The 15,007-nt window shown below is 46.6% G+C and overlaps 1 protein-coding gene across 3 annotated transcripts in view; it reads right to left on the reverse strand.

The window, feature by feature from the left end:
- The window catches only part of cica (capicua transcriptional repressor a), a 29,107-nt gene extending 16,934 nt beyond the window's left edge, over positions 1-12,173 (reverse strand). The window contains exons 1-3 of one of the 3 annotated variants that reach the window (XR_007963440.1): positions 11,932-12,173; positions 1,851-5,350; positions 1,249-1,519 (exon numbers count right to left, since the gene is read on the reverse strand). Coding sequence is in view for 2 of the 3 variants with exons in the window: in XM_052072505.1 (XP_051928465.1) it covers positions 1,249-1,519; positions 1,851-5,171 (3,592 nt within the window). In the remaining variant the exon portion in view is untranslated. Of the gene's footprint in view, positions 1-1,248; positions 1,520-1,850; positions 5,351-6,465; positions 7,008-11,931 lie in introns of those variants that run through there. The other 2 variants (XM_052072505.1, XM_052072506.1) reach the window with 2 other exon arrangements.
- Between the last annotated feature and the right edge of the window lie 2,834 nt (positions 12,174-15,007).

Here is a 15,007-nt window from a genome sequence, read left to right on the forward strand (position 1 = left end):
CACATACAAGACAAACAACCTAATTATTAATAATGAACAGCAAGGGTGGGGTGACCAGTATGAATAATTGTCGTCGTCTAAGTGGTTTGTACACATGCTCACATAACCTGCCTCTGTAGTAAAGAATTCGAAAGGTTATGTAAAGCGCTTTGTCACAGCAGCAGCAATTGTGAAAGTGATAGATAAATAAAGATGTATTGTAAAATGTATAATGAATATAATTTCTACGGTCAAATAATCGTCTCAACCAATCAAGATCATTTCTTATTTCAAATCATATGAATTATCATGACTATCATAAGAGGAAACATGAAAATCCAAAGCTTTGTCCTAGAGTTCTCCCAAAATATTTTAATCAATATAAACTGATTTATCCACATCAAATTGATTTTCTAAAAGTATTTTTTCGCATGAGACGAAAAAAAAAAACCCAACAAAAATTCCATGTTACCATCATAATGTAGGCATAAATTCCACCTGGATAAATCATTTTGAAGTTTACCCTAAAAACAAAAAAACAAAAACCCATCTGCGATGAATACAAATTTAGATAGATACAACAAAGCAAAAAGATGTTTTATTCCATGGAAGGATTGAAAATATGTTCTGCAAATGAAAAACCAAATTATCTTCTAAACCAAGCCCCAATGTTTCTCTGGTTAAATAATCCAACTAAAACTCTCATAATGTATTTTCGACAAGCTACAAACACAACTAAATTTACATACCTCAAACTCATAGCGTCTGTATTTCGCCATAGTGGAGGTGTGGAGTGTTGTCATAGCAACGGTTTTATAGTATGTGATTAACACCTCCCTTTACTTTATTCACACAATGTGCCTCCACAGAATCACATCGCCAAAATACATGCATACAAGAAAGAAAGACACCCACAAGTTTCAGAGTGAGACCAAAGCGAAGACACTGTAAAGTCAAACAAAAAGAGACGCCGGAAATACAGATAGAAGATGAATAATAATCTCTTGATACAAGAACCTTCTCTTGCGGCTAGAACATTCTCTGGGGACTACTCCCATTTCTCTGGACCAAACCTTGTGTTGGGGACTTGAACGTTCTCTGGGGACGAGAAACTCTTCTTGGAACAGGGTCTAAGACGTTCATTCACAGACTAGTACCTGCACTAGGAACTCGAACATGTTGAAACTAAAACCTTCTTTATGGACTGCTACCATCCCTTGCTCAATGAAGGACCTTAATGTATATGTCTATGGTAAGAGAATTCCTTACCCGTGCCGGGGCGTCCCATGATGATCTGCTTGCGGGGTGCAGGGTGCGAAGACTCGGCGGGTAGAATGAGTGGCAGGAGGGCCGTGGGTGTTGGGTGGCACGCGACAGGCTGTGGCAAGGCCCCAACGCTGGCCTCCTGGTGCCCCTCGGGTCTTCTTTCCATCCCCCCAGATCCTGACGTGGACAGGATGTGGCCTGCAGTGGTCGACGTGGAGCCAGCGGCGGGTGAACTTGAGTGGGGGGCGTGGCCTGCTGAGGCTGGGGTGAGGGACTGCGCAGAGGAAGTACAAACTTTGGATCAGAGGCAGTGGACACCCTTGACTGGTCGTCAGCCAATCAAAGTCAGGGCACATATGTGCAGACAATGGATTTGTCGCCAGTCAATGTCAGTGCTCAAAGTGACAAACAATGAACAGGTCGCCGGTCAATTTTAGGGTACATATAGACAAATGAACTGCAACAGTCCATTTGCAACAGACGAAAAACTGCTTGGTCAACAGTTAATGCCAGGGAACATCATTTAATACCCTTTGAGACTTGAAAGCCAAAGAGTACTGCTTGGTGGAATGAATTCAGGTTATCAAAACAAAAACAAGACTTACCGAGCTGGATGTTACCAGGACGAGGGCAGATGCAGGGTCGCGGAGGAGAACGGTGCCGTTAGTCGTGGCTCCGTTTATGGGAACAGGCGCTTGAAGGCCGGGAGGAACTGCGTGTTGGCCCTGGCTCAATTCCCTGGATCGGCTCCTTTCCCGCCTTGCTAGGGGGCCGTCAGAGAACTTGGCCAGGGGGACGTCGGGGTTGCGGACGATAACAGGAGAATCCCGCAGTGGCACGATGCGACGCGGAGAAGGTTCCTGGGGTAGCGGGGATGGGGGCGTGGGAGAGACCAGCATGGGTGGGGGTGTGGAGGCAGCAGAGGACGGGGGCCGGCTGGTGGAGCTACGTGGCCGTGGGAAAGTCAATGAAGAAGGAGTTGTCGGTTGACTCTGGGGGGAAAGGACTCTGAAGGCAGCAGGCCCGAGGTTCAGATCACCCCCAACAGCTCCCCCTACAGCCACCATTTGTTGTTGCTCCTGTTTGGTCTGGTAGTCATGGACTGCTGGCAGTGGAGGAGGAGGGTGGCTGTCCAGCTTCCTCTTGCTGGGACTCATTGGCACCGTAAAAGTGAGGTTGGTGTGACAAGTCGGCACAATGCCCGAAAGGTGTCGCTCCCGTTCTGTGCTCAGAGAGCCCAATTTTGTGCCACTCAGCTGGCGATGACGGCGTGCGGATGGGGCGGTTATGGGACTGAAATTTGCTGGGCGGAAACCACCAAAGAGTGGAGAGGGAGACGGCGACGGGGTCGGAGAGAAGGGGGACTGGTTGGAGATGGGTGAGTATGAGGGTGTGCCTGAACGGGAACCCCCCAAGGACACCAGCATAGTCGCCGCTTCACATTCATCAAAGTCAAAGCGAGAAAGGTCCTGGGGGAGCAAGGAGGAGAGGACCAGCCGGGGCCGGGAGTCTCCTCCACGGCTGCTGGCCTCGCTGCTTTCCCGGGAAGTCTCGTCCCAGTCAAACTCGGAGCTGGCTCGGCCACCACTTAGTCGCAAATCAGACGGTGTCAAGGTCCCCGTGCTGCTGGACCCTCCTCGCTCTCTGATCCCCCCGCTGGCTTCCATCTCCTTGGTCCTCATGGAGAGGTGCCTGGAGCAGTATCCTCGGCGCTGGGATTCCTTAGAACAGCCTTCGCGGGAACATAGCCTCCTCCACTGCTTCCCGTTGAACTTCTTGCGGATGCCGGTTGGCGTGCACACTACGTCTCCCTTCTTGTACTTCTGCTGGGCGGCTGTCAGTGGGGTGCGCGAACGTGAAGATGAGGAAGAAGTGGAACTAGAACCACCACCTCCAGTGGAGGAGACACCTCCTGATGCTTTCTCCACTCTGGAGGAGGACATGGTGGAGGAGATAGCGGGCAGGGGCGCAAGCTGGGCAGCGGAAATGACAGCGGTACTAGATGCGACAGCTGCAACGGCCGGATCCAGACCGAGCAGTACCGGGGAGGGAGGTGGGTGGGGGTTTAGGGCAAGGTGGCCGGAGGGAATTCCAATTCCCTGCACCACAGACAGATGAGGATTGAGGTAGCCGGGTGGGGGCTTAGACACAATGTGGCGGTGCTGAGGAACTGCCATGGGTTTGGGTCCCGGTATAAGTGCTCCCATGGGGACCATGTTGAAGCGGGACACCTCCATGTCTTCCTCAGGGGTGAGTGGCATGTACGAATGATGTTGCTGCTGTTGCTTTGCAATAATCTCCCTTTCTCTTTCCTGCTTTCTCTGGAGATCTCGCTCTCTTCCGAGATCTTTCTCAATGTCCCACTTGCGGCCAGGAGCCAGGCTGAGGACTGAGGCCGGTGTGACTGGAGTGGTAATGCTTTGTCCTGGTGTGGAGGAGACAGGAACCATGCAAGGGTACACCCTGCCCAATAAGGGCCCGATTACCGGTGTCATCCCCCGGCTGAGACGACACACCTCCTGCTCCACGTCCATTTCGTCCCTGTCTTCCTGTGTCATTTCATTATCTCGAGCACCTACTTCGGTCTCTCTTGATGGTAAGTCCAAGTCCCAAGGCGGCACCAGGAGCCGGAGTGTTTGCCTGGAAACCCAAACAGCCTGGGTGCCCCCGTCACCCTCAGATGAAGCTTTCTCATCAGACAACAGAACACGGTAACAATTAGCCACCGCTGGGTGCGTATCCACCTGAGTCACCACGCCTTCCCGGTACCACTGACCCCCACTGCCTTCCTCATTGCTGAAAGGCACACAGACACGGGTGCCGACTGGAATAGGGTGCACACCAGGTGGAGGGGCATCGAGGATAAGGTCAACAACCCCTGGGGGGCTGATGTTGCGATAAGGATAACGGCAGAGCGTCTTTTCCCCATTCAGTTGCACCTCCAGGCTTCCAAATTCGCCGTTGACTCTACGGACCACACCAGCACAGAACACCAAGCTCGAACCCTTCCAATCGTTTCTTCTTTCAGCTCCTCCATCCTCATCACTTCTTAAAAGCTGACGAGCTAGGACTCGTTGATTTTTTAGTCCCCTGGCCAGGGCGTCAGAGAGCGCATCAGGGAGACTGCAGGGTGGGCGCGAGGAAACATCTACGACCACCTCCAGGTCTGCCGAGTGCTCACTGGCCGTGTCTGTGGAGGAACAGCGAGGTAGGGGGCTGGGCGACACTCGCTCCGTATCCTTGACCCCCTCTGCCCTTCCTGGCCTTTCCCTTTCCTCTCGCAGTGAGAGGATAGGTGGTCCGGGGGAACCGTCCTGATGTGGTTCTCTGCCGTCCGCCATCAGGCCCCGACTATGACCGTTGCCATCAGGGTGTGAAACACTTATGGGACTACCTGAACACGATGATCCCTGATTCAGGGCCCCGCCGCCAACAACAAGAGGAGGAGGGGTCATGGCGACAAGGTTGCCATGGTTACCCCCAGTAGTAATGGAACAGTGTTCAGATGTGTACTTCTTCTTGGGAACACGGGCCTTAAAGGTGGCAGTTTTGCGACTGGACGTGGGATTGGGGCTGCTGTTGGCGCTTGGTGTGCTGCTGTTACTGCAGCTGCTGGCATTGCTGTCACTGTGGCTCCCAGCACTCAATGCCGACTGTCCAGATCGATCGTCTGGCGATGCTAGTAATTTACCAGAGTCAATGACAAGCGATTCTCCGTCGGAAGAGTCCCTGGTTCTGACGGGATCTGAGGACTCCGACTGTGATGAGAAAGAGAAGTGATCCTGGCCTTGCGCGGTTCTGTCTCGGTTTTCATCAGAGTCTCTTTTCTCGCCTCCTTCCGGGACCTCGCTGGCACCCCGCCGCTTTCCCCCTTTGGCTCGGGTGGAGGGGGGGGAACGCCGACCTTGCTTTTTAATTGGCTTCATCTTGTCATGAAGCCCGGATTTCCTTCAGGCAAGACCGTCTCCTTGTTCTATCCTGCTTGCTTCTCCTTTGCCCCCCCCCCTCTTTTTTTCTCTCTAGTTATGTCTTATAGGGCACCTCACTGGCATCGCTTCTCGACCGGGGCAACTTTTTCACTTGCCACCGTTTTATTCCAGAGATGCTGAAAGACAGAAATGAAGAGCCAATCACAATTTGTACAACTAACCAACACAACAAGAGTGTTGGCCGAGTTTCATCCATCCATTCGTTCGTTCGTGTGTGACTGGTCCGGAAAATATGTATCCACTACACCAGGGGTGCCCATTAGGTAGATCCTGATCTACCGGTAGATCTAAGACAGGTCCTAAGTAGATCCGAGGAGTGTCGAGAAGTAAAAAAACAAACAACCATCTGTGTGTCTTTGTACATGTTAGTAATATTTTTTTTGTGTTAATATACACTGCACACTAATCAGTCTCATTTTCACTAAAAAATATATATTTAAAAGATAAAATAAAGCAGGTAAATCTTTAATTTGTGTGTGTGTGTGTGTGTGTGCGTGCGCGCGCGCGCCGGTGAGGGTAGATCCCGTGAGGTTAGTTGATCAAAAAGTAGATCTTCCATCCAAAAAGTTTGGGCACCCCTGCAGTACACTAAGTATACATTTCATTCATTTGTCGATTGCATGCCAATAACGTACAGTGATAGGCAGGACAAATAAATGTTCTGTTCCACTTGATGTCAGATGGCGCACTTCAACTATGGCAACACCTGGTAAAGGTCATACAACAAATAATTTTATGATCTGCTACTAAACAGCACCAGAACACGCACCGCACAGGAATGACATTTGTGGGTCCATAGAGTCAGGATCCTCATTATTTCCAATACATCTACTTTTTGTGACCATTTTGTTTGGTGCTTTGTCGTGAGATTTGTTGTGCGGCAAAATATGTGCCTTAGCTTTGTAAAGATTTGGGAAATAGTCCCATTTCATTTGAGGTACATGTAAACACTCATGATGCGTGATCCGGAGCCTTTCTCCCACTAAATTACTATCCTCCTCGCAGACAAATAAACAATGTTCGGCAGTAAGACTTGGGATAAAATCTTTCCTGGCCTGTAGGCCTTCGTCCACATAAACTCTCGCGAACGAACTTGGAGGAAGCGGAGAGTTGTCTCTTGTTGATTTCTGATGACTATTTAGGCAGCTATTGATGAATTGGCGTCGTAATGAATGTGACTCATTGACACTCTGATAACGCGCCGTGGTGTTACACAAGATGTTGTACTCACATAACAGTGCATCCATACAAGGTGGCTCGCAGGCTAAACGCTGCAGCAGCAGAGCGGCTCAAGTAAAAAAAAAAAAAAGGACAAGCACTTTGCAGTTTGCCTGGACAAGTCTTCCTATTCGCTCTCTCTCTCTCACACACACACACACACGCACACGCACACACACACACATAAACCACGCACACTGCATTTTATCTGGGGAAGCAGGGGCGGGGGAATTCCTTGTTTGCTCGCATACTTAAACCCTCCCTTTCACTCTGTCTTGAACACCCTCCACCCACCCTCATCCTCGCTCCTTTCTCCTCTTCTGTGGCGACCTTTATCTGTTTACTGTATTGCAAAGCGGCGTCAATCCGCCCCGACTCACTCCATTTCCTGTGGAAGAGCATTACCTAACTTCCCCTTTTACTTCATTCCTCCTTTTCGCAGCTCACGCTCACGCGTGACCGACGTGTCCTATTGACTTGGACTCGTCACTGACATTCAGAAGGGATGCGTCCTAATGACTAATGACACTTGTGCTTTCACAAAAAAAAAAAAAAAACAACAACAAAAATCTGATTCACATGTTGAATAACACATTTGGTGCTGTCAGTGCCTGCATTCAAAATTTTAACCCTGTGCTGCAGTGTAAGGATGTGACCTCCCGTTTCAGAATTCTGCGCTGCACACAAACAAAAACGTCTGACAATCCGGACACTACATTTCCCAGCATGCCTCACAACCCCAACAGGTGTGGCTATGTATGGACTGAAAAGCGCCTGGAGGAGAAGCCCGCGCAACGTGGACAAAAATTGTTTTTGAATTTTGAGAGCAGACTTTAGTTGGAGGTTTACTTTTTCTCTTCTGAAACATGCATGCACTTTGGAAAAAAAGAAGAAAATAAATATTGATTTTGCTGATCTTTTGACCAGAGAAGACCTCTTTTGCCCCGGCGAACTTCTCGTGATGTTCGTTACCTTTCAATGTTAGTTCCTGAGGTAACCTTCAAACGTGACATTAAATTTTAATGTTAATTAAAACCAGCTTCCGACATCACATGCTGCCAACAGTCTTAGCGCGTAGCGTTGGATTAATGAATCAGCTGTTGTGACCATTTAATTTGTTTGCTTTTCGGTTCTTTGCCGCTTTTTTTTTTGCAGTCAGGAATTAAAAAGTGTGGGTGAAAAAAAAAAAAAAGGTGGTAATGAAACCCCTCACCCATACATAGCGATAATGGTCCTAAAACGGTCAGTCCGAGCGGAAAGACAAGCCGAGCACTTTAAAACCACAACGGCTAAAAGTGCCAAAACCAACAACACATAGGATGGAAAAGAGTGACATCACTGCTTTCTGCCGTTAAAGTTGGAAGGTATTAAAAGTCATCGTGTGGTTTTGGGGTCCGGATGGGGAAAGAAGTCCAATCCCACAAAAAGAGCAAGAAGGGCACCATTGAGAATGAGATCAAAGATGATCACTGATCCCACAAAACAGGAAGTGATGACCAGTCAATGTCAGGGCCTACTTTAGACAAACAATGCCATGTCTTGACTTGACTCATGTCAAGTCAAATTTATTAAGGTAGTCCATAGAAGCCCCCCCCCCACCCTCCCCCACACTCATAAACACGAAAGTCAAGGTACCGTTGTGCTCAAACCGAGAGCATGGTGAGCCTTGCGTAGTGGCAGCTGAGGTGTGGAGGGAGCGCGTGTGTGAGTACCCGAGTGCAGTTTTGTTGCGCGCAGGGGCGGAGCAACAACTGGTGGCGCAGTCATGTGGCTGATGATAACACGCTCGCATCAAAAACCTGATGCAACTTGCGCTCGTTCGTGTGAAACCCGCAGCGACCTTTTTAACAGCGCTTCTAGAAAACTCAACTCGATACGTCGACGGGAAGTCCACAAAGTCTCTTTACAATTCGAAAAAATATGTACCATAGTAATACACGAGTAATATCAATCGAATGTGGTCCGCAAAGTCTTTCATTCCGCAGTATTTCGGGGACCTCTTTAAAAAAATGCCTACTCTTCAAGAAAAGTGTATCGTGGTTTATTCAAACAAAACTAAATACTCATTAAGTACGGAAGACATCCACATTTGCGTCCGTCAAGTCCTCAAAGGGAGAAAATGTACTCACACTCTACTCACAGTCAGCAGAACGACAGATACTTGTCAACAACAAAGTTAAAAAAAAAAAAAAAAGTTCCATTTCAAGTTGCAACATAAATGTACGGGAATTAAATGTGAATTTAAACAAATCACATAACCTTCCAAAGTCCACTAGCTGAACACACGATGCCAAATGCCATAGATTGGCGAACAAAACTAGCATCGATGTTAGAGTATTGAACGCACAGGCCCAACGGTGAGAAACAAAAACCTGCAAATGATATGACACTCATTAAAACTGCCATAGGAAACAAAAATACATTCGAAAGATTCTTCCCAAATAAGCGGGAGGAAATTGCCATCTGTGAATCCACTTTCATAACGCGACTCATGGGTGTATATTCTTTATCCTCAGCAACAAAAAAAAATCTAATATGACTGCAGCTTACTGGGTCACTTAGTTGTGAAACTTTTCTTCGCCAAAGTGAAACACAGCCTTATGTCATAATAAGCACTGACTGACAATGAGTGCAATTGTATTTCACATGTGCGCTGGCACAAAAATACCCACTGGAGTAGGCTGAGAGTCATGTTAGGTGAGGAAGAAAAAAAAAAAAACAACACGATTATGTATTCACTATGTCAGGTCACTCGCAATCTTAGCCACAGAATCACATGTGGCCTAATGTAGTGAATAGAAACGTGTATCAACCGTAAAGGAACGTCATGTGGTGACTACGGCGAATATAAAAAGTCTGCACACCCCTGGTCAAAAGCCAGTTTATGGCGTGATAAAAGAATGAGACCGATTAATATTTTCAGACGATGAATATGACGTGCAATGTGTACAAATCCAGTAAAGATTTTTGAGGAGGGAATTGAAAATAAATGACTGAAATAATGTGGTTGCACAAATGTACACACCCTCTTCGAACTGGGATGTAGCGGTGTTTAAAAAAAAAAAAAAAGGTCATAATCAAACTCACGTTAAATGAGAGCACACAACTGCCACCATTTAAAGTGCAACCAATGAACCCCAAATAAGGTTTTTGTTATTCTAGTGGGCTTTTCTGGACTTTTTTTTGTCAAGCAGAAGCATGAAGCTTTTGTGGACCTTGCGCATAACAACATTTCCCAAATACATGTGGGATTTTTTTAAGGAGAAGCATGAAGATTTTTGTGGATCTTGTCCATCACAAAAACTCCCAAATACATGTGGAAAAATGTGTTATGTTCTGATGAAAACAAGGTAGAATTTTTTGGGGCCCATAATTCCAAAAGGCATGTTTGGTGCAAACACACCCAATACATCTCCAAAACAACACCAAACATCAAGTGAAGCATGCGGGTGGCAGTATCACGCTTTGGGGCATTTTTTTTTTGTTTGTTTGTTTAATAGGTCACGTTGAGAGTAGAACTTTTTTTTTCTTCCCACAATTTCTGTGAGTCTCTTTTTTTAAACCACAAAAACCTTGAACATGGGTGTGTAGACTTAAATACACTCTAGTAGACCACACATTCATTCAACACTGATGTAATGATTCAAACATGTATCTCTAATACTGTCTGACACAGACTGTAATTACAAGGTTTACGATATGGTAATCATTAACCTTTCATATAAACTGAACTGGAAACTTTTATGATCATCATTTTTTTTCTTTTTGCCGATGACACCGCGGTCAAATGCTGATTCTAATTATTGATCCTCTAGCGTGGTCCTTTGGCTACTAGCATCACTGTTCTTTTACGACTCTGATACTGTTGTTTTATTGCAGCGAGAAGGGCTGTGCACAAAAATGCACTACAATTATAATGACACACAAGTGTACTATTATTATTCATGACAGTTAAGACTTATGATCAGAATTGACCCTGAAGGCCTCACCCACTCAGTGACAAGAAAATGACATTCTAAAGAGATGTCATTACCATGAAATGGAATGTAAGTGTTGCACGCCGCCGTTGTAATGTGCGTGTGCGTCGACTGCCGTACAATTTGCTTCGCTGGGGTCATCTATCCACATGGTATGGGATGTGTGAATACTACGGACTGTCTATTTGTCACGCACAAAAGCTGGGCCGTTGTGCGCACAGGGGAATAACTAAGAGAGTAACAGGATTATCACAGCTGGGCCTGCGTGGAGTGGAGCTTGTTTACTCGCACGAGCGGCAAGTTGAGACGGTGGTGAGATATTATGGGATGGCTGTTGCTTATTGAGTGTTTGTGACACTGCGCCGAAATTCTGGAAGGTTTTTCATGTTGACTATTTGAAAATGAGAGAGGTGACAGTGTACGCTACGTATGAGCACATGGTGGACATTCACTTAGCGAGACGATTCAGTTACCACGCTGAGAGTGTACTGTTTAATAAATATATTTCACGTGATATTCCAAAATGACAGTGTGGATATTTTTCGGCAAAGTTTAGCATCAAATGAGGAAATTTATTTATTTCTTTTGTTTGTGAGAAAACGTGGGGAGAGGAAATAAAGATATACTGTATTAAATTGCAATCACAATATTTGTTTTTTTTAATTTCAAAATCGTTCTGCCATACTTTTCACATATTTTGGCTAGTAAAGAGTATTCTGATTCTATGTTAATATAAACAAACGTGACTATTACAAAGGCAGAAAGGGACTAGGTGAATTTTGATGCAAGCCTGACAACATGCATGCATGCATGCATTCAGGCCGAGCAGGCCCAGATTGCATGCATGCACGCACGCACGCACGCACGCACAACACACACACACACACACACACACGCACACAAGGCCGCAAGGAAATCCTGCTCTCCGAGGAGGTTCTTCGCAGGCCTCTAATTGCCACCCAAAAATTAGCTGCGCCAAACAACAGCAAGGCACCCAAGTAGATAAAAAGTGTCAGCTCGGCCTCATCTGAGAATGACAGCTGTGTGAAATGACAGCTGGGGCCTCCTGCACAACTTTGCACGACCTCACGTCGTCATTGGCCCCAGTGTAAATGATTTTTTTTCTAAAATACATTTGGTGGACAAGGCCATTCGACAGCCCCCCACCCCCACCCCGTTACTCCTTTGCACTCAGTCGTGATAACGACACCCTGTGCGCTAAACACGCAGTCGTCGGTGTAGTTTGTTAGTTATGACGTTGGATTTAATTCTAGTGGAAAACTTTGAGGCTGGCTCACTATGTCGAGACGCACCGCTCCCTTTTTCTCTCTCCCCTCCCTCCCTTTCTCTTCCCTCGCCTCCCCTTGCACGCACACGACAAGCACGTCCACGCACTAAAATACGCAGAAAATAACAACGTTAAATCCGAACAGGAATAAAAGGGAGAATGTTAGTGACTCGTTGCGGTGTTTCAGGAGAAGCTTTAGTTAGCTAACACTCACTGCGCGGCTAACGTGGACGACAGCCCGGCTGAGTCGGCGGATGAAAATAGGGCAAGAAAGGCCGCTCCGGTCGTCCGCGGCTGCCAGTCAGTCGTCGCTCATGTTTCTCCGGCGAGGCAACTTCAAATGAGGCGAGAAAAAACTAGTGGCCCTGTACATTCTACGCTACAGTCGCAAAATGGTGAATGGAGACCCCGAAGCCTTGACAACCAACAGGCTCGGCCAATGGCGGTGCGCCGACAGGTACAGTATCCAATGGTAGCGCGAGGATGATAGCTAGGGGCGGGAGAAGGCCGGAAAGTAAATTTAAATGACAGAAAGAAGAGACCAATGGAAGTGTGGGAAAACACAGAACAGCTGTTGAGAAACCGAGGATGCGCTGACCAATCGGGTGCCTCGGTGGGCGTGAATTTGCGGAAGTACAATATGTAACTCACTTGTATTCTTTGGCATTCGACTCAGCATGACTTAGATTTGTTCTTGGTTTTGCTGTTTGGTGCTTTCTACCTCCTTTATTACCGATTTGTCTTACTGTTTATTGTGCATGTTAAATTGCTCCATGTACAGCACTTTGTATGCAGCGATGGCTGGTTGAAAGTGCTCTATAAATACTGTTGACTTGACTTGACTTGACATGTATACATATCGCTGTCTTTTTTGCTTTGAAAACAGACAAGAATAAAATAAATTATTACTCGGTTTTTTTTCTTAGGTAGCTAAAACGTCACTTCAAACAAGAAGGATACTTAGACGAAGAAAACATAACTGTCTGATTTCCTCGAATCCCAAATAAAAATCCACAGCTTGATTGAGCACAAAAAAACATGACTCCCGCGTTGTCACACTTTCTCTTTTACCATCTCTCTCGACCAATGGGAGACGTTCAAAAGACCACAGCTTCCGCGAGTTCTGCCCCCCGGCCCAATCGGCACAGGCGCTAGCCAACCAAACTCACCATAGCTACACACGATTGGCTCAGGGCGCCGAGGTGCGCGGGCCAATGGACTAACACGGCGGTGAGGTCATAAAACGCGTGTTGCCACCAGACCTACGAAAACAGACCGTACATTGCAGTGCTCCAAAAGGGGGATTACGGTTCATTTTAATACACCGAGCTGCTGGAATCATTGCACGTAGTTCTTTTGAACTCCTGCCTCACAAACTGTACACAAACCCACTGGTCTATTTACGTTTAAAGGCGCGCCGCTAATGCTAACAAACGATGTTAAGTTAGCTGACCGTAGCACTACAGTGCTGACTGGCACGCGCACGCAGCAGGGTTCAAACTACACTCAGGTGTTACGTAATTTGGCGAACGCTACCGGGTCGCGCGCACTAACACGAAGCAGCGGGCGTAACTGTGCACAGGTCAAGTTGATATATGTTTGTCACTGTCCGCCATGGAAACCATTATCTAATTTCTTTTAATCAAATGTGATCAGCAGCCGCTGCATCAAGGTAATTTGTCCACCAGATGGCGCCATTTGATTAAAACAACGTGGAGTGAACGAGTTAGAATCACACAAGAGCACACAAGAGTGGACTGCAGCAGGAAATATTTCGTGAAAGGAACAAACAAAATTCCTTAAAAATACTGGACTGGACTAAAATAGGCTTGCTGTTTTTTATGGTGTTTTAGCTGTGAGTGTGAACATTTTTCATTGCCTGTTGAAGTTTTTTGCATGTGACAGATTTTTCTAGCTTGTTTTTTGTTGTGAGTAGATTTTGTGGTGGTTTTTTTTGGGGGGGGGCATTTTTTTCAGGTGTTCATGAGATGTTTTTTTGTGAGTTTTGGCGGGTAATGTTTTATGTGAGAGACTATTGTACAAGTTGTTTTATTGTTGTGTGAGGGTTTTTTCATACTACATGAGACGTTTGTCAACAGGGTTTTAATGATAAAGGTTTATTGTTTTTTAGTTTTTTTGGGGGGTGACTGACTTTTTCTTGGTGTGTGTGAAGACTTTTCTGATTGAGAGATATTTTTCTCTTGCGTGTGAGCGGTGAATGTTATTTTTGCGTTCCAGCAGAGGCCCCTAACAAAGTGTGGTAATTAGCCGCGTTGTGATCTGCTTTCTGTCTTGGTGCCAAACAGGACCCCCACCTCCCTCCGGGTACGAACTCTGACCTCATCGCTCAGCCAGACAACAGTGCCTCTCCACTGGAGGCCAAACTGGCCATCAATCACATTGCTTCAGACGCTTCAAAGCCTAATGGCTACAAACCAAAAAGTATGGAGAAAAAAAAATCACCGTCTGCAGTCCTTAGTGTATTCATTTGCTGAAAAGAAACAGCAGCTTCAATTGCATTATCACTATAGCATTTCATCACCACGCAATTGAAGTATAATAACACAAATATCCCTCATGCCTACCTTAACGATTAGGCCAAATGCAGTGTGAGACTGGTTCGCACATCCGCCTCACAGATTAGCAGTGCAGGGTTCGATTCCGGCTCTGACATACCTGTGTGGAGTTTGGATGTTCTCCCTGTGCCTGGGTGGGTTTTCTCTCGGTCCTCAGATTTCATCCTACATTCCAAAAACATGCTTGGCAGGTTGATTGAGCACTCGAAATTGTCTCTAGGTGTGATTGTGAGCGCGAATGGTTGTTCGTCTGTGTGTGCCCTGCGATTGGCTGGCAACCGATTCAGGGTGTCCCCCGCCTACTGCCCGAAGGCAGCTGGGATAGGCTCCAGCACCCCCCGCGACCCTAGTAAGGATCAAGCGGCTCGGAAGATGAATGAATGAATGAATAATGTAAAAAGTCAAGTAGGCTGTAAAGAGCTGCAATGCTGCATACTGCCGCCAAGGGGAGCCAGAGTTAGCGTGGGAGAGCAGAAGCTAACGTGTACTGTTTACAGTGACAGTAACCTAAAAACCTCGACATGAAGCTCACCGTATTTTAACATCCTGTGGTTGCTTGGCATGGCATCATGATGCTACAAATGGTGCACAAGCCTTACCTTTGTACTAGACAGTCCTTTGGTTTCAGAACAAAACCTGTGAGCAGTCTTTCACTGAATAACTGAAGATGGGGTCTAAGATTAAATGTTTTTGAAAAAATGAGCAAATGGGTGA

The sequence above is a fragment of the Hippocampus zosterae genome, chromosome 7 (assembly GCF_025434085.1).
Source record: "Hippocampus zosterae strain Florida chromosome 7, ASM2543408v3, whole genome shotgun sequence".
Classification (NCBI taxonomy): Eukaryota; Metazoa; Chordata; class Actinopteri; order Syngnathiformes; family Syngnathidae; genus Hippocampus; species Hippocampus zosterae.